The 19651-nt window shown below is 35.7% G+C and overlaps 1 protein-coding gene across 3 annotated transcripts in view; it reads right to left on the bottom strand.

The window, feature by feature from the left end:
* Positions 1 to 19651, bottom strand: part of TADA2A (transcriptional adaptor 2A) — a 45046-nt gene that overhangs the window by 11509 nt on the left and 13886 nt on the right. For 2 of the 3 annotated variants that reach the window (XM_006924925.3, XM_015599175.2), the window contains exons 5-10: positions 14297 to 14388; positions 12274 to 12431; positions 10923 to 11011; positions 9641 to 9713; positions 1742 to 1805; positions 311 to 354 (exon numbers count right to left, since the gene is read on the bottom strand). In XM_006924925.3, coding sequence (XP_006924987.1) covers positions 311 to 354; positions 1742 to 1805; positions 9641 to 9713; positions 10923 to 11011; positions 12274 to 12431; positions 14297 to 14388 — 520 coding nt within the window. The remainder of the gene's footprint in view (positions 1 to 310; positions 355 to 1741; positions 1806 to 9640; positions 9714 to 10922; positions 11012 to 12273; positions 12432 to 14296; positions 14389 to 19651) is intronic. The other variant, XM_015599177.2, reaches the window with a different exon arrangement.

The raw sequence follows: 19651 nt of genomic DNA, 5'->3' as shown, positions 1-19651 counted from the left end.
TGACTATATATTAATGATTCTTACTCTTACTATTCAACAGAATCGCCTTGAAGACTTTTAAAAAATACAGATGATTCAGAGACGACAAAAAAAAAAAAAAAGAAAAAGAAAAACAGATGCTCTAGCTCTACCCCCAGAGATTTTCTCTTAATTAGTCTGGGGTGGTACCCAGGTATCAGAATTCTTTAAAGCTTCCTAGGTAATGGTAAAATGCAACTTGGATTAAGATCTACTACCATAAATAATTTGTTTAAAACTATTCAATAATGTTGGAAGAAATTTTAAAATAAACAAAACCGCTAATACTTACACTGAAACTTTCTAAGGTTGATTAATCCATGGTCTCTTATAATTCTAGAATGAAAACCACAATAATGTTTATTATAGTTAGTTTTACATTTAATAGTATCTTCCACATGCAGCTATTATTAGACACTATAGTATCCTAAACACTATGAGGTAAAATATCAAGGTCCAAAGAAGTCCCTCCCCACAAAAAAAGGTCAGTGAGTTACTAACACAATTTTAGGCTCTCAAGCATCATATATTTTTCCTCTCTTTGGGCTTAGTAGATTCTCAATAACTATTTGCTGGATGAATGAATCAATAAGCACTCACAAATACTAAAAAACACATGTCTATAACTTAAGTGAAACAGAAGGGAATCTATGTCCATGTTATAGAAATTAATCTATTCAGCTTAGGGAAATGATAATTGATAACATCCATTTCAGGGAAACCTGTTAACCATGATCACACATTAAACATTTACAACTGTACATTCACATAATGCTTTGAAACTATTTGAAATAAATAGTTTGCTTAATGCATGCTTAATGGAAGAGCATCATAAACCATAAAATCTAATAGCAACCTTAACAAATGAGCTCTGCAATACTGTCTAGCTCTAACTGTGTGTTTTAAGCAAAAGAGAATTTAAGTAAATGCAGAGTTATATGTCTGGAAACTTTGATTTATACCAGAGGTATTCATGAATAGCAATGAAGCTTCTCACAAGAGCAGCTGGGTAAGCTTCTTCAGCACTTCTTGGAAGCTAAGAGTAAGCTTTACTTTAGATCACGTCTTGGTCCCTCAACAGTGCCTTCCAATTTCAATGCAGTAGTTCCCAAGTTCCATTCCTTTTTATTGTTGTGATGCCACTGAGTATCTCATTAGAAACACCATGGTAACATGTCTGCACATATATACACACACACGCACACTCACAACCTCTGCATACCCTTCTCTGAACTGTTAAAGTCTCTGTAATCCAACAAGGGTCTGGGGTCCATAATTTCTCAATCTAATTCTATGTTTTTTGTTCCGTTGCAAAGAGAAGGAATAATAACCAAGAGTGCCTGCAACTTGTTGAGTTTTTTAAGAAATCCTTTTAGAGAAAAGACTTCTCTCAGTTAAAAAAGGAGCAGTTAGAATAAGAATATTAAAAAATATATAACAACAATATTTTGAGTGTATTTTGTTCCTTTTTTCCTTAAAACAGTGTATCCACATTATTCACTGGTCTTTACTATATCAAGAAAGGGTAAAAAGGAGGAGGTAAAAAAAAGACAGATATTACCACCTCCCATTTTATAGATGGAAAAACTGAGAACCAAGAAGGGTAAGTATCTTCCTCAAGGTTACAAGGTAAGCCACGACAGGAACATTCTTATGGGCCATATGTGTATGTGGTCAGTAGTCCAAAGCTGAAAGAAGGCAAGATACAGTGTTCCATACGTACTTTTTCCGCCTTTGCCTCTCCTTTAACCTGGAGTGGTAGATATCTACTACAGCCATCTTCAGAGCTATAAATAAACAAACATATACATATGAATAAAGCCAAGACAAAAATCTTTTACTCAAACTTTGTACCTCATATTGCTAACTATTCTACACTCACTTACTGGTCTACAAAGTTTGTCTCTTGGAAACAAAAATATCTTCAGATACTGAGTTTCTTTATCAGTAACTTAAAGTTCTTTTTTCCTATGTATATTTATATGGCATTATTCTAGATAACAATTCTGCTTTCTACTGAACACCTCTTTCAGCCATGCTGTGTTATGTATATTACTAGCTTTCATATAACAGTTCAACAAGTAGTCTTAACTTTGTTAACATATGGGCTAGAAATGACATCTATTAGTCATAGAAATGAATATTGACTGCAGTTATAATTGCACAGAAGTAAGTTCAGGAGACAGTGTTAAGACTGATGTGAATAAGGTGCAGCCAGACATTTTCCCAGAGTAGCAGTCTTCAGTTGGGGAGCAGCAATCATTTAGGACGCAGTTTTGCATTCAATAGTGAAAGTTCTATTAAATAGCCTAACAACCCCAAAGCCAAGCCCAGGTTGGCTGCCCATCTCCCAGTCCTTTCTTGGATTTAGTCTGATGTAAAAGACATGAAAAATTAGAAGAAAAGAAGCAGTGAATAGCAAAAGTTTTCACCAATACAGTAGTTCTGGTTCTCTGTCTTTCCTTGGCCAATTTTTCCATCTTCATGGTTCTTCAGTTTCTATTCTCATCTTTCTTTTCACCCTTCACCTTATTCCTATAAACTCATCCACTCTTACAGTTCTGAGTATCATCAAAATATATCATCTCAAACCCAGAAATTTTAAGCTTCAGACCCTACTGGATATCTCTACTCCTGTGGTCTTCAGTTGCAAACTTGCTGTATTCGACCTCTTCTCTATTCTCCAAAACTCTTCTCTTGGTTAACAATATTACATTACACCTACTTGTCAAATACAGAAATCAATCTGGACTCTCCTTCCCTCTCTCCATACTAGTCAATCAATGAATCTTATCTATATTTAATGCTTAAATCTCTCTTATTCATCTCTTCCTTTTGTCCCTAATCCTATTCCTTAACTCAGGCGTCTTGTTTCACCCAGACCACTGTATGCACTCTTTTAATGACTCCATTCCTATCTTATTCCAACAATTCGTCCCCTGCAAATGGTACCAGAATAATGTTTTAAAGTATAGTTCCTCTACTTATAGGAGTTCAAACTCTTAAATATATGACCCCTTGTCTTGATTCTGCCTATCATTCCAGTCTTGTCTCCTACCATTCTCCCATGTGCCCTATACACCATGCACATAAAACAACCTGCCCAAGGTCACAGAGCTGCTAACTACAGAGCAGGAATCCAAACCTAGACTGTCTGGTTCCAGAGCCTTGAGTAGGAAGGACACTGAAATTGTCCAACATGTTTACTTTCTCTGTGTTAGTTCTATATCCTAAATCTGGTTTAAATGAAAATAAAATGTATATTTAAAAAAATCTCAGAAGTAAAAAACTCCCACATGCTTTTTATAGTCTGAAGACCTCTAGAGTTAAAAAATGAAGACTAATCATTAACAACTCTAGAAGAGAATATGAGGAATACATAACAGCACTATGCTACATTAAACCATTCTTTTCATCTATAATCTATGGATTCTGAAGGAATGTTAAGATTTAGTATTTCAGTAGATTCTGGAACCATCCTCATATTAAACTTGTTATCTCCTTAAGTTTTATTTAAGTTGAAAGTTTGGTGGTTTTGTTTTAATTACTGAATGTATTCACAGAAGAAAGAGGCTCTCGAATACAACATAATGACCTGACATGTGTCTTCTGGAAAAATAAAATATATTATTCAAATGTTAGGTAACACATTTCTAATAACACACCAGCCTTTGCACCATAGAATTTAGCTGTATACGACAATCACTTCTTTCAGGATAGTAAGCTTCATTCCAAAATAAAGCCTAGAGCCTCTGTAATACCAATAAAGAAAAACAGCAATACAAAGTCATCCAAAGAATGTGAGATACCAGTTTGTTTAGTTCATGTGGGCAATGAGTCAGCACAGATTTATATGTTCTTCTAGAGTAACTCTTAAACCTTGTTTTCCAATAAATTCTTATTTAGAATGGATAAATTAGATGTGCTCTAGCTGATTCTCCCTACTCCATATCCAGCTACCTTTCCCAGTAGTAGTCCCTAAGCGTACCTCCACGCAACAGTTTGAAACTCACACTTCAGCTGGAACTAGTTTTAGGGTAGGGGGAAAAAAAAAAACAATTAAAGGAACAGAACACAATGGTTTGTTAGAATCACCAATTTCTTTCATTACATGAAAGCAAACAGAAGTTGAGCAACGTACAATCCTGATGCACTATCAACATGGTAGCCCTGGGAAGGTAATAGAAATAAATTCTGGATACTCCACCCTGACTCATTACTGTCTGCTTGCCTTAAGGATAGTCTCTCAGATTAGAAAGAAAAGATACCAAAATCTAACATGCTGGGCTATGAAGAGAAGCACTATATATGAATATAATTTCAATCACTAGGAAATGACCAGAAATATCTTATCTAGGCCATTCTCCTTTGGATCTGAGATAAAAATAACGTAAGTTCTAGCTGGATGATCTAAAGAGGTGAGTGAATGCAATATTTTTTAAAGTTTAAGTATTAAAAAAAAAAGTTTTAACTACCATGGATTTTTTTTGGTTCTTTTCTAACAAGTTCAAAAATTTAAACGACATTGTTTCATTTTTTCCTCATAATTGCCCACGAACTAAAAATAATTCAATAATATCCAAGAGTTAAGGCAATGGGTTTCAAACTTTTTTTTTAAGGTAGTAGAATTCTTTCTACAAATGAATTCTTTCTTGATTTACAGGGTTGTTCCGTATAAAAACCCAGGTACAATAGAAGGCCCCATACCTTGCCATTGTTTTCTAACACTATTGCTGTGGAATAATAGGCTCTAGAATTCTATGCTGGTAGAAATACACTTTACATGTCTGTATGGTAGAAAAGGCAGATAAGAGAGAGGAGAGGATGTGTCTCTGATATGCAGTATAACCTAATATAAGTTTCAATGGACTCTACTTCTTATGAGAAACAGAATTAGGAAATCGACAGTTCAAGACAGAAAGAGAAGCAAATAGCTAAATAGCTAAAACATACTGAATATTTATCATATTCCAGGCTTTTTATGTGCTTTATCTCGTTTACCACCCAATAATAAGAGTTCAGTAGGAGAGGAGAAAAACTACTTGATCCAGTGGAAATCTGCTAATTTTGACGAAATATTTTTGTAATTTTTCTAAGACACTAACTTATCATGTTGTTTCTGCGATTTAAGTGGGAATGATTTAATTAAAACAAAAAATAAAAAACTGAAGAGACTGTGTTGCCAAAAAAAAAAAAATCTATAAATAAATACTGCTGATAATTGATTCTACAGCCTAGTCATTTCAGTAGTTTAAACTTGACCTAATGGGTCTGGGGATTTTTTTTTAAGAGAAACAAATGAGAGAAGAATTGGAATTCTTCCAGAGAAAAATTCACATTTGAAGCTATCTCTTTTCTTTATAAAGCACACTAAGATAGCAGCAAGTGATTATAAGATCTTAACCATGTGAATAACAACCCAGGGAGGACCACAGTACATCAAGCAGAATAGAAAAAAGAAGGTAGACACTGCAATAACGAGAATCATCAGTTCTCATTCTGTTTATTGTGACTGGAGTTCCAGTAAAGGGGGCAAATGAAGAACCAGAGATCATTAAAAATAAACAAACCAAAACTACCCATAACCTAACCACTGATGTAAGGCCTCTGAAATCTCAGTCTTGGGAGAACAGTCTCCCTGTGATTACCCTGGGGACTGATAACAAGAGTTTCCAAACGGCTGGCCTTAAAATATTTCAAGTGGGCAGAAGTCAGAGGCAGCTCCTTCCCACTGCAATGTATTTCTAACATTGTTCAAAATAGCTAGCAACATGGTTCTGTTTTCCTGACAGAAGGCACTTACTGTTTGCTTGGCAAGAAAATCAACTCAGAAGCCTTAACTGCAAGGAAGCCAATCAAAACCCCTATTGCAACTATACAAGTGCAAACCTGTGACTCAGGTATTCCCCAAAAGCGAAGCTTTTCAAAAGTAATAATCCCCTCATTTAAACTTCTGGCCTAGCTGTACAAAATTAGTTCTGTGAAGGAAAGAAGACTACATGACCTAAAGGTTAAAGTCTACAATTAGAAAGCCTTAGGCAAGTTAGTTAATTCCTTTGTGCATTTTCCTGAATGTAAAATGGGAAAATCTATTCCTACTTCTCAAGAATGTGGTTAGACAGAAGATAATAAATTGTGAAATGTCACCAAAAAAAACAGCAACAAAAATTCAAGGTTGGAAAGATAGTAAGTATAAGACAGTATTAGGATCACGGGCTCTGGAGATGGCTCTCTCACTTGCAGTTATGTGACCGTAGGCAAGTTACTTGATATTTCCATTCCTCAATCTCCTCATCTATAAAATGGGATAATAACAACAACAATATCCAACACAGTCTTGCGAAGATTAAATGAGTTGACATATGTGAAGAGCTTATAATGGTACATGGCAAACAGTAAGTGCTATATGTATTAGCTATTATTAATAACATTTATGTCTAAAATGTTCTAAACATAAAATACCCAAATAAAGGGAAGGGCGCTGCCAAAAGGTAAGTGAGTGTGCACAGATACCAGGCTAAACCTCTGATCAACTAACTGTTAAAAATCTAAAGGCTGACAATATGGGCCAAAGGAGGGAAAAAAAGGTAGAGGAGAATCCAAGCCTGGCCAAGAAATTTTGCTGAAATTATCTTTCCAAATAAAGGGGAAATAAACTGTTTTAATGTGCAACCTTGAGAAGTGTTGAAAGCACAGACTCAACACATACTAAGGAGCTTATAATGTTTCTTGCTTGCTTGGGTTATAGGACAGCAATGATTGGAAGATACTGCACTCAGGGTTTCAGAACCTGTGAAACTCTGGGAAAGAGGAGGCCACAAATTTAGGAGAGATTTCCCCAAATGAAAGCAGATGGAGAGTGATGTTCCCTCAGGAAAAGGGAACTACACTATGTGTCTGCACTACGATCCCATGACACACCATGACACACGAGAATGCCAAGTTATGAGTCTTCTGCATCTCTCTTTCTGAACCCATAATTTGTTTGGTTCAATAAAACATGAGGAGGTGTTGTTTTAGGGATCCCAGGACTGCCTTATTTTCTTCCTCATGCACTGCTTCACTTGTAGTATCTTCTTTGGGCCTATTCTAAAAGCCTTCTGGCATGGTTGGAATGCAATTTATTATCCCTCCACTATGTCCCAGGCCTCTGCCATGGACCATTCAAACCCATTTTATTAGACAAATTTCATGAATCATAGCAAGTCTTTGGGTAAGGAAAAGAGCTTGATAGCATCAGTTAACCTTCTAGATGCCCTGGAATAGAATACAAATGAGGGAACATCAAAGGAATGTTATTAATGTTCAGTAATATTGAGTATAATGGTATAATGGAATGGTAATAACACCATCCTGAATTATGTACCATCCTTTACTGGAGACATTCACACTCTAATCAGTGTTATCCCTTCTTTTTTTGGCAAGGTACACAAAGAAACAGTAAGCAAGATTCCACGGACTTGTCCCAAATCACACAGTGACTCAGAAGCAAGCCTAAGGTTGAATGAATCAGTGATCTGATTTGCACAAAATATGTGTCCCTCTCTCTATTCTAGGTGTATTCCTTCTCATTCCTTCCTGAATCTCCTTGGGTTCCTCATCCCCTTTCACTGTATGCTCTGGGAGGAACTGCTCAGTTCAAGGGCAGTATGCCCCACTGGACAGTGGGTCATGCTGCCTGAGAAGCTAATATAAGAACTTAGAACCATAAAACAAAGCATCTCTTTGTGACATCAGCAAGCCATTCCTTTAGTGCTGCCAAACCTCTTTAAAATGTTATCTCCTTTTAAATAGCACTCGTCTAAATATCTCATAGTTCATACTAGACAGGGAAGGAAAGGAGAGGCAGGGATTATTATTTATATTTTGCTAAAGCTACTTAAGTATAATAATCAAAAGTTGATGCTTAGGTTCTAGTTCAAATGAATTAGAATCAAGCGACTTACAAGACTGTAGAAATTGTAGGAAGAGCACGAATAACTAAAATGTGTTACAGGTTTGAAATAATGAAATAAAAATTGTTAATTAATCGCTTCTAATTTTTTTCCTTTTGCCCCCACTTAATTACAGAAAGAAGAACAAGTGCAGCAGAAGAAATTACAATCCTGCTTCCACAAAGAATGAAGAGTGAAATTAAATATCAACCATTACTATAGTTTTCTTAATAGTATTGAGGCTTAAGAATGAAGACCTTGGATTAGGGCCTAGAGAAGTGATTCAGCAAGTCTCTTACATAGTTGAGACATTATTGACATTAGAGATCCTGACTTTCAAAAGTTCGGTACTTTTGAACAGTATCTAAAAGGATGATATTGATAAAGTTTGTTTTTTTTCTTTTGCATTCAGGAAAAGAAAGATACAATCTAGGAAACAATATCATTTTAGTTAAAGCTGGTGTATATGAGGAGAAATACTGAATGGCAATCTGCACACTACTTTGAAGGGAACAACATGAGAGGTGAGAAAAGACAGTAATATGAGTTACCCAGGGTTGAAAAGGAAATTGACATGAAGACTGACCAAATACAATGAGTCTAGTGAATGCTAAAGTAGTTTGCTTTCAGGCTTTCCTCTTTTAGTTCAATTTGTGTCACTGATTTTCCTTAGAAAAGTTGTGTGGGAGAAGAGAAATGAAATTTTGCAAAGAAAACCACTCAAGAAATATGTAGAGAAAAAATTCTGAAGGTAAAATTTTATGAGGACTCTCTTTGTCCTATATCTGGTGTAACAAACACCTAGGCAGCTCTTCTATGGAGAGAAGAATCAAATTCCTCTCCTGGTGACAGAGTAGCAGTTAATGCAAAATGAAAACTTGATTTATAGTTCAACAAGGATTCTATTTGCCTTTCCTGCCTGGGATACAGATTTAAGAGAAACAATGAAGATGCTGTTTGGGGAATACAGAATCCAAGGGACCATTATTCATCTATTGCATTATATTTAATTCTGGACTGAAATGAAAGAAAAGATTGGGGATTATTTTAAAAATGTAGTTCACTGAAAGCAGAAAGATGGAAAAATAGATTCAATGAAAATCTAACCATCTACTTTTAAGAGCCCTTGTTGGCATTAACCAATTATGTTATAACCCAAGAGTTGACATGAATCCTTAGATTGCTAATCTTAAATAATTCAAAAATGCCAAAAATTCAACAGTTCTAAGAAACAAGAAATTCCCAATCTTGGTCTAAAGATCTTCGAAGAACTTCCATCTTTTCCCCTTCTATGGGAAATTTGAGGTAACAAATTATAGTGAATATCTAGTATCAGCAGTTGCTACTGAAGTCCCAAGGTCTTCACCCTGATCCCCTTCCTTCTAAGGAGGCAGAAAGGGCCAGTTAACCAATTACCTCAGTACAGTCAAAAGGAAGACGACACAGTCCAAGGGATGGGATGTTCCCAACTACCATTATATAATCAACACTCTCACCATCATCACAAATGATCTTTTTCATTGTGGTGAAAACCCAACAACAGGGTAAGTTCAGCATCTTTACCACTAGATTTTAAGTCCCATAAGGGCAGGGGACATGTTTTACTCATCTTTATATTCTTAGCACCCAACACAGTGTCATCATATAGTTTGCAATCAATAAAAACATTTACTGGAACAGAACATTACCATGTAAAATGTCCGAGTCATCTTCAACAAAATCGATGTCTCTCAAGTCCCACTCTGCGTAATTGTCAAACTCCTGTTTGGCGAAAAAAAATTACCACCCCAAACCCATCAGCTTTGAGTAATACCCTATAGTAGCCATGCATTAGAAGCAAACAGAAATACACAAGCAAACACTCATTAAAAAGTACTGAATAGGGTGCAAGGCCAGGATACTGCCAAAAGTATCTGAGAGGCTTTCGAGCAGTAGTGACGGCAAAAATGAGAAGTTATATGAGTTCAAGTAAAAACAAAACCTATTGCTCTAAAAATTAAAAGCAGTCTGTTCTTAAAAGGTAACTCAAGAAAATCTAACTCTGACTAGGTCTTCGGGTAAAAAAAAAAAAATTGTCTGCATTAATTCATATACCTTTTTATTACTGTCTGAGGGTTCTATTTATTCAATAATATTGCTTATATAGCTCAATAGGTAGATTTGTTCATATTCTATTCAATGAGTACAATTCGTAGGGGCAGTGTGTCTATGGAGTAGCTCTACAATATTACCTGCCATAAACAAAATGCTGACCTGGGTGTGGCTAGCAAAACTGTAGCTCACTAAATTTTAAATTACTTCCAGGAACATTATAATTATAAATCAGATGATAAATCAAGAGACTTGCAACTATATTCACATGGCTTTTAACTCTATAGCTGAATGAGGAACATGTAGTTTTCACATGCATTCATCATTCTCTATATACCTGTGAATATGGTACAGGGGTCAGCAAACTACACAGTATGGACCAAATCCAGCCCACTGCCAGTTTTTGTAAATAAAGTTTACTGGAGCATAGGCATGCTCATTTGCTAACATATTATTGATACTGTTTTTTGCACAATAACGCCAAAGTTTAATTGCAAAAGAGACTTTATGATCCGCAAAACCTAAAATATTTACTATCTGTTCCTTAATAGAAAAAATTTGCCAACCTCTGATATAGTACAACCTTGACAGCCCATAGGTGTGGAATGAGAACCAGACTGTAGAAGCCCCACACTTACTAAGAAAAGTAAGAGCCAATACCCATGCAACTTAAGAAACAGGTTCTTGGTCTGAAGAACTTTTACTGTTTCACATGTGAATACATTTACAAATGAGAAAAGTCACTCAAATGGAAGAAAATGTGACTGCCTACGGCCCTACAAATTACAGTGCTTTGAAAATCTTTTTTTTTTTTTTTGGTGATATGGAAACTAGGAGTAAGAGATAAGCTTCATTCAAAACAAAAATAAGTTTTCCTACCTCAATGAAATCTGCTCGAGCTGGCATGTATCCTGCCATGTCCCGAGAAAGCAAGGAGTCAAAGGTAGGTCGGGGAGGATCATCTGCAGCTGGAAGAATTTAGTTTTTCTTAATTACTTTATAAAATATTTGAATGGAGAGAGTGCCACAGAATTAGTCCTCATTTACACTCTGAAATATTTTTGTTTGGAGAAAGACAGTGTCTGAGAGAATAAATAAAATTAAAAAGATTTTTATAAAGGGAAAAGTGAACAAGATAAAGTATTATGGAAATGGACTGATTTCTTAAAAAGGAAACTAAGACTTCGAAAACCTTCTAAGTAAATATGGGAAAATTACCTCTGCTTTTTGCTTTTAACGTGTGAAAAAAGAACCGAGGATATTTGATGTTATAGAACATAAGCACTTACCTTCTCTGCTTTCGCTCCCTTATGCTTTAGGACTAATCTCAATTTACAAATTTCATCCAAGTGAGAGACAAAAAACAAACCAACCAACCAACCACTGGATGTGGAAGTTAGCTGGAATTGAGTCCCAGCTCTAATATCCACTAGTCCCTTAACTTTGCAAATTATTTAACCTTTCTGAATCTGTTTCTTCCTGTCTAAAACAAAAGCACTTGTTCTGCCTATCTCATTAAGTTTCTATGAGTACTATCCAAATAGGAGGTATCATCAGGCTTTGAGTTAGTCAGCTATGAAACTATTTCTAGAGAGTATGAGGAAAGGGAGGGGGGAAGGGAAAACATTCATATCTCATTACTTGTGCTCTGAGAGTCATTCAGGAAAGATGTCCATTTATAATTCATCATGTTTTTGGTTATGTTTTGTTAGAAGACCCATGGGTCCCTCGGCCACAGGAGATTAAAAAAAAGTTTATCATTACTGCTACAACCGAGTGAACAAAAATAACAAATTGCTTTTTGGACATAATACTGGGATGATTAATAAATAATAATAATGAGTCAAATACTGGACTTCCTTAAGTAACTAATATCTACAATCATGAACTCTCCAAAGAGATTGTAAAAAGGCTTGTGCTCAAGAGAGCATGGAAAGTTTGGTTCATTCTGCAGATCTCATCTCACAGAAGCAAGCATCAAAGTTAACTAATATGTTAGAGTCTCAGAGTGGGTGGAACTATACACTGGATCCAGGCATTGACAACCAGTATAGAACTCTGACCTCTGGGATATATTCCCTCCTTGCCTCATCAAAATAATAGCCATGACAACTCATCCTGTCTCCATAAACTCGTTAACCATCCAAGTCATCAAACCACTGTTTATCTGCTACTGCAACAGGGCCCAAGGATGACTTAAGTAGCTCTTAAAAATAAGGGAGGCACTTACAGTGAAATGGAATGGCTGTGTCAGCAGTTTTTCCCTCCTCGGCTTGTTTCAGGTTAAGCAGGGTAGATGCAAAAAGAGGGTTATTGATGAAATGCTTCATGTAGTGCTTCTCACACTCCTCCTTGGTCTTGGTACACATCTGATTGGCTACATCTTGCCTAGAGGAGTATGAGGAAAAGAGAAGGAAGTTATGCTTTCAATTTTACACCATGGTAAAAGCAAGGTTTATTCTTTCCATATTTTAAGCCTCATTCATATCATGTCTGGAATTTGATACCTCGGAACTGGTATCATCGAGATACCAGCGAACAATAAGACCGATAGGGCCTAATATTGGTGTAACCTGATGTTCCAAGTCCTGCTATTCTAAGACATAGAAACAATATCTGAAAAGCCCTTTCCTTTCCACCAAAAGAAGGGAAGATCACTAGAAAAATCTGTCATTTCCCTGAGTTAGGCCCCAGGAAAAGAACTGCCTTAAATAATAAGCCACTTCAAAACACACAAAATGTACATAAGTACAGTTTTATATTTGAATAACGTTTTAGAGTTTACAAAACACTTTACATGAACAAGCATTTCTTTACTAGAGCTTTTAACACTTGGCCAAACATCAGCTAGAAACATTCACAACATAATTTAAGTTAATCCTACCATTAACTGTATGGGATTACTATCTCATTTTTTTCACAGATGAACAAAGAATACCCAAAGAGATAAGAAACTTGTTCAAGAACACAAAGTATAAAAGTGAGAAAACCAGAATTTGTTCTCAAGACTCCTGACTCCTAGCCCAGATAATGAAGCGGTAGAAGTGAAATCTCTCAAAGTTACCTCTCAACCTCTCTCTTACAAGGCACTTCACTTGTTCTTCTCTTAAGGTATTACCATGCTCTGCTTTGTGTACTTCAATCATCTGTGTATATACTTTGATTCTCCTACTAGACCATAAGATTATTCACAGCAGAGTAAATGTCATAATTCTTAGCTCTCACCACCCTCACCACCAAGCTTAGTGCCTTACCCACAGTATATAGAGAAAACAATAGTTTTTTGTGTTCTTTGCAAAGAGAGAAGGTGGACAGGGAGGATTAGCCCATTTTAGAGCATTAGAATAGTAGGCAAAAAATGAAAAATCAAAAGGACCAAAGATGACTTGCAAGTGTCTTATAAGTGATCATTTTTTCTATGTATTCCTTATAGCACACGCTATTTTATGCTTAAAAAATGCTAAATGAATAATTACAAGCAAAATGTGAACAGAACTCAAGTATCCTTCAGTGCCCTCGATCTAAGGAAGGCAGCACAGTACATTCTATTAATATCAGGAAAGATTATATTCACTAGGAAGTCAGGACAGGCAGGATCTAGTTAAGAGTCCCTCACTAAAAAGCTATCTGATTATGAGAAATCACTTTAACTCCCTTAAGCTTCAGATTTTTCATAAACAAAACATATTTAATATTTTTAATATGCCTCTGCTATACAGTTCACAAAATATCTTCAGTATCAAAGTACACCCAAAGTGTAAAAATGAAGGTGGTGCTATTATTGTTTTTGCAACCTAGGACAACAGCAATGACTACTGTTCAATTCTGCCAAACTTAAACTGAAAGCTAAAAACAGGGAATGCAAATAGAAGTCTGTCAAACCTGAATCTCATGTAAGCTGTGGCCATCTACCTAAAGTCTGACTCAGCTAAATGACGAGGGCATCTACATCCAAGAAAAATTCACAAAATCAGAAAGGAGCAATAACTAGTAAGTCTAAATCTCCCCACTATTCAGAAAAGAATACCCAACCTTCCCTGTGTTGATACATCCAAGTAGCCTTTTAGGCATGTCCAGTCATTGACCACAAAACATTCCATATCCCTGTGAGGCATTTCAGAAGACTTGTCTCTAAGTCATGGGTCAATAGAAAAACAACATATGACCCCCAAAGTCCTCTTTCTAAGGCTCCTCCTTTTGCCTTCTTCTCTGAGCCCACTAGGACAGGACAACCTCTAACACCAAGCTCTTACCAATTTCCAAAGCCACAGTCCATCACAGCTTCTAAAAGGGCCATTTCTTCTTGAGCAGTCCAGCTGGGGTCAAGAACAGGAAAATCTGAGGTCTAAGGAAGAAAAAGTTTTACCTAAGAACAGATATGGAAATGGAACCTAGCAACCTCAACTGTAACATTAATTTATAGTCTAATGACTCTCTTTCTCATGGTACTGAGAGGTACCAAAAGCTACATTCCTTTAGTTGTCTACCTCTCCCACCCCTATTTCCACTGTCAGCTACAAGGGTCCCCCATAAATATTATCACACATAACTGCTATGTAACTCACACAGAAACTTATCATGAAGGCAGAGACAAATATTACAGTATGTTCCCACTTAGTTAAGGAAGAGAAGAATACAAATGTGTGCATATTTATTTTTAGACAGAATAAACCATACAGTTAAAAAAAAAAAAAAAAGGTTACCTATGAGGGAGAAATCAGGGTGGAAAGGATAGGGACAGAAATTAGACTTCTTTGAGTATTTCTTGTTTGCATATTTGACTTCAAAAACATAAGGACTGTACAAATTATTAACTTGTAAAATCCTAAAAATTAAAAGCAAAATGTAACAAATAAACATAAATTAATCTTGTCATAATCACACAGAAGGAAACTATTCCAATTCACTTTAAAATTCAGTAATTTGACTAAATGTCTGTAGTGGAATATGCCTTAAAAGTAAAAAGAACTGCCAAAATAAAAAACTTAAATCACTTTAGTAGTGTTGGTATATTCTAAAATTACTGTATGTGGATGTGTTATGGGGTAAAGCAAATAAATAATTATGTGGGTATCACTGAGCGGTGGGATTTTTGGCTTGGAGAAAATAAGATATAAGAGCTGTATAAGGTTATGTAAAACCTTGTAGTCTGGTATTTGAATAAAAAGTTTTAGTATAAACTCCTGAGTATTTTGTCTTACAAGAATAATGTCCAAACACTGTTCTCTGAAAAGGTCTAGAAACAATGAACAAGGTCCAGTAGCAATGAGCACTTCTGTGCCCAGTATAGAGTGCTTCTCTATATACTATTTCCCATTAAAGGAACTAGGGTTTTTTGAAGGAAAAGCTGATCTAGCTTTGGGTCACGAAATGTACCAGATGAGACCCGAACATTTTATCGTACTGGAAAGCAAAAAAAGCTCTCAAAGACTATAAGGGTCATGTGAAAGGGATTCAGAGGCTAACTTGTAGCGGCTCCCACTAATCAAAAATAGAACATTTTGAGCATTAATAAGGATAACTGCAAAGGACTGAGACACATCAAATATTGCAAATATCTAGAGGATGCCAAGATATCGATTCATATTTTCAAAACTAGTAAATAAAAGGAAATACATCAGGTATTTATCCTGCATTTCCTGTACAAACTTTACCGCAGGGTGATCACATAGATAATGATAAGAAGTCTCTCTTTATAGAATTAACTCATAAATTAAAAGGAGTGACAGAATTAAAAGATAACTACTCACAATACCCAACAAATAGATCTAGACAATGATCATAAATGAATCTGATATAGGCACTAAATGTAACTACTAATTTATAAAAAACACAGAAGATGGAGGAACACATTAATCAGCAAAATCTAGCCTAATCTAACATCTATAAGACAACCGAGTTTTTTTTAAATCAAGTAAACTATAAGAAATGAAAGAAAGAGGGCCGGGGGAAGGAGGAGAGGGAGAACCAACACAATAGCAAATATATAAGGGAACCAATTAGAATGCGTGGACCTTATTTGTAACTGAATTAGAACAGATTGTAAAAGTTTAAAAAATTTTTTAGACACTCATAATACCCACAAGAATAGTTAAAATGAAGAAGCCAACGATATCAAAAGTTGGCAAGCATGTGGAGCATTCAGAACTCTCAGCCACTGTTAGTGGAGGTGTAAAATGATACAACCACTTGGGAAACTTTTTGATAGTTTCTTGAAAGTCATTTATTCTATGACCTAGCAATCCTTTCCTAAGTATTTATCCAAGAAAAATGAAAATATACATCCACGAAAAGCCTTATACAAGCTTTATTCATAATAGTCAAAAACTAGGCAAAGCCCAGGTGTCCATCAAAAGAATGTATAAACAAATTATGTTATGCTCTTACCATGGAATATTACTCAATGGTAAAACGGGATGAACTACTAGATACACAACATGAATAAATCTCAAAAATATACTGAAAGAAACCAGAAACAAGAGTATACACGGTACAGATCCATTTACATATAGTTCTAGGATAAGCAAAATTGATCTATAGTGATAAAAATCAGAACAACAACTGTTTCAGGGTGGAGAAAGGAGCAGATTTCTTTAAAGATTTTATGATTATAGAAATGTCAAAAATGACTCAAATTATTTTTAAATTTTAGAGAGATCTAATAAAGCATTTATAGATGAAATAATGTCTAGGAGATTTGCTTCAAAATAATCTGAAGGGTTAGAGGTTCAGATGAAACAAGATAGGCCATAAGTTGATCATTTTAAGTGCTACTGACAAGTATATGGGAATTTATTATGTGTGGTAGTTGGTTACAGTGGTGGCCCCTAATGCGTTTCTCCTAGAATCCACATCCTTGTGTGTTGCCTTCTCATTTACTATGGACTGAACCTGTGACTTGCTTTAAGATGGCCTGGCAGCTTCCACTTTTATGCTCTTGGGATTCCTGAGCCACCAGGAGGAAATCTAGCCTCCTGGCTAGAAAGACCATGTGAAGAGGCCATAATGGAGAGAAAAAGGCCTTACGATTACCTGGAAAAGAACTAAGGCCTGAGGCAGTTAAAATAGTCCAGCTAATTCTGAACCAATTCAAGCCATCTTCCTGAGGTGCCGGAAGTATGTGAAAAAAGCCCTTTAAAGGACTTCCAGCCCCAGCACATCATCTGAAACTGAAAGTTACCCTCACTGTGCTCAATCTGAATTCCTGACCTACAAAACTGTGGGAGATAATAAAATGGTTGTTATTTTAAGCCATGACGTTTTGCAGTAGCTGTTAGGTAGCAATCAATAACTGAAACATCATTATCTCTATTTTAGTGTGTGCTTGAAATTTTCTATAGTAAAATTTTTTAAAAGTGACATGAGATTTTCTGGTTACATAAGCATTTAGAAATTGTTCTCTTTTGTTAATGACAAAAAAAATCTGTGATTTGTGAAGTTGCACTGATAAGCAATACATTTTTTATCTAAGCATACACTATAAATATGCTTAACACATGAGGTACTATGAGATCAAAAAGAAATTTCAGAGTCTATGTCTATATTAAATTCATAATAATCGGTCAATCTGGCAAGTGCCATAAACGCATGTAAATACAATAACTCATAGCTGAAGAGCCTATGTTATTTCTAAAACTGTATTTTAGAATACTAATTAGTCCTTACCAACTTTACTGAGATAAACAAGAACAACTTTCTACACCAACAACAAATAAAAGGGCATAATACAGTTTTTCTTAAAGTTTTATAAATGTAATTCAATTCCTGGGCCCAATCTCAGTCCTACTGAACCAGAATCTAACAGCAAGGCCTAGGAATTTACATTTTTAAGAAGCTTCCAGGTGATTCTTATACACTAAAGTTTAAGAATCCCTGGTATAAGGGTGTGGCAGCAAGTGGTGCCTTGACTTGTTTAAGGTTCTAAGAATTATAAGACAAAAATAGGCAAAGAACTCAGAAATCTTAACGCACCACCCACCACAGCATGAGTAACTTCCAAAAATACAGCACTGTGAGATGACAAAAGTACTGAAAACCATTTAAAGTTTTCTGAGTATTCATATGCCAAAAAAAAAAAAATTCAAGGTTTTAGTGGCTTCATGTGTAGAAAGCAAAAATTTGGCCATCATTCTTACTGAAGAAAAGATTCTTCTTTTCCTGATTTGGGACTAGATAAGAATGTTAGAAAAAAGGGGGGAGAAAAAGAGTAATAGTAACCTCCAAAAGTTCCCAAAAGTAAAAGACAGACTTCTGAAATGTGTTTGCATTGGTGTTGAGTATGTGAGAAAAGGATGATGTAATCAGAATTAAGTGGACTTGGAATGAAACTTAGTGCCTTCAGCATTATGCAAAAGGCACTGTGCCCAGAACACCTAAGAAGAACTCATGGTCAGCTTTTCTACAGTAGATAACCATCAATCTACTCAACCTGTACTTGATTATCCTTGAAGGAATTATTTTCACAATTTAAGTGAATAAATTTATATTCTGGTTCTAAGCATTCTTGTGCGAATTTGGGAAGAATAAACCAGCTTTCTGAAGACCTGATAACCTTGGTGAACTGAACTCAAAGCCATAACTACTCTGACCAAACTTTATTCATTTTGCAATTAACGAAAGGGGAAAAACTTTACTACTATGAAAAGATGTTCCACATATGTTATCAGAGAGATGCTAATTAAAACTAGTGACCTTTGTACACCTATTAGAATGGCCAAAATCCAGAAAACATCAAATGCTGGTAACGATGTGGAGCAACAGGAACTCTCACTCATTGCTGGTGGGCATGCAAAATGATAAAGCCACTTTGGAAGGCAGTTGGGCAGTTTCTTACAAAACTAACTATTCTCTTACCGTGTGACCTAGCAATCGAGTTTCTTGGTATTTACCCAAAGGAGCTGAAAATATGTCCACACAAAAACTTGCATGTGGACATTTAGAGCAGCTTTCTTCATAACTGCCACACCTTGGAAGCAATCAAGATGTTCTTTAGTTGGTGAATGGATAAACTGGTATATCCAGACAATGGAGTATTATTCAGCACTGAACAGAAATAAGCTATCAAGCCATAAAAAGATATGGAGAAAACTTACATACATATTACTAAGTGAAAGAAGCCAATCTGGAAAGGCTACATATTGTATGATTCCAACTATATGACATTCTAGAAAAAACTATGGAGTCCGTAAAAAGATAAGTGGTTGCTAGGGGTTAAGAGGAGGGATGGATGAATAGGCAGACCATGGAGGATTTTTAAGGACATGAAACTATGCTATATGATATTATAACAGTGGATACATGACATTATATATTTGTACAAAACTGCAGAATGGACAACACTAAGAGTGAACTCTAATGTAAACTACGGACTTTGGGTGATAATGCCATGTCACTGTAGGTTCATCTGCTATAATAAATGTACCACTCTGGTGGGGGATGTTGATAATAGCGGAGGCTAAGTGTTTGTGGGGGCAGGGGATATGTCAGAAATCTCTACTTCCTACTCAATTTTGCTGTGAACCTCTAACTGCTCTAAAAAGAAGTCTAATATAAAAAAAAATTATTCCAAGTCATATAATTAGTGTAGAAAGTATTTAGAATGTAAGGTG

Source organism: Pteropus alecto, unplaced genomic scaffold (genome assembly GCF_000325575.1).
Source record: "Pteropus alecto unplaced genomic scaffold, ASM32557v1 scaffold98, whole genome shotgun sequence".
Lineage (NCBI taxonomy): Eukaryota > Metazoa > Chordata > Mammalia > Chiroptera > Pteropodidae > Pteropus > Pteropus alecto.
The sequence above is the reverse complement of the archived record's forward strand: the minus strand, read 5'-3'. Positions and strand labels throughout refer to the sequence as shown.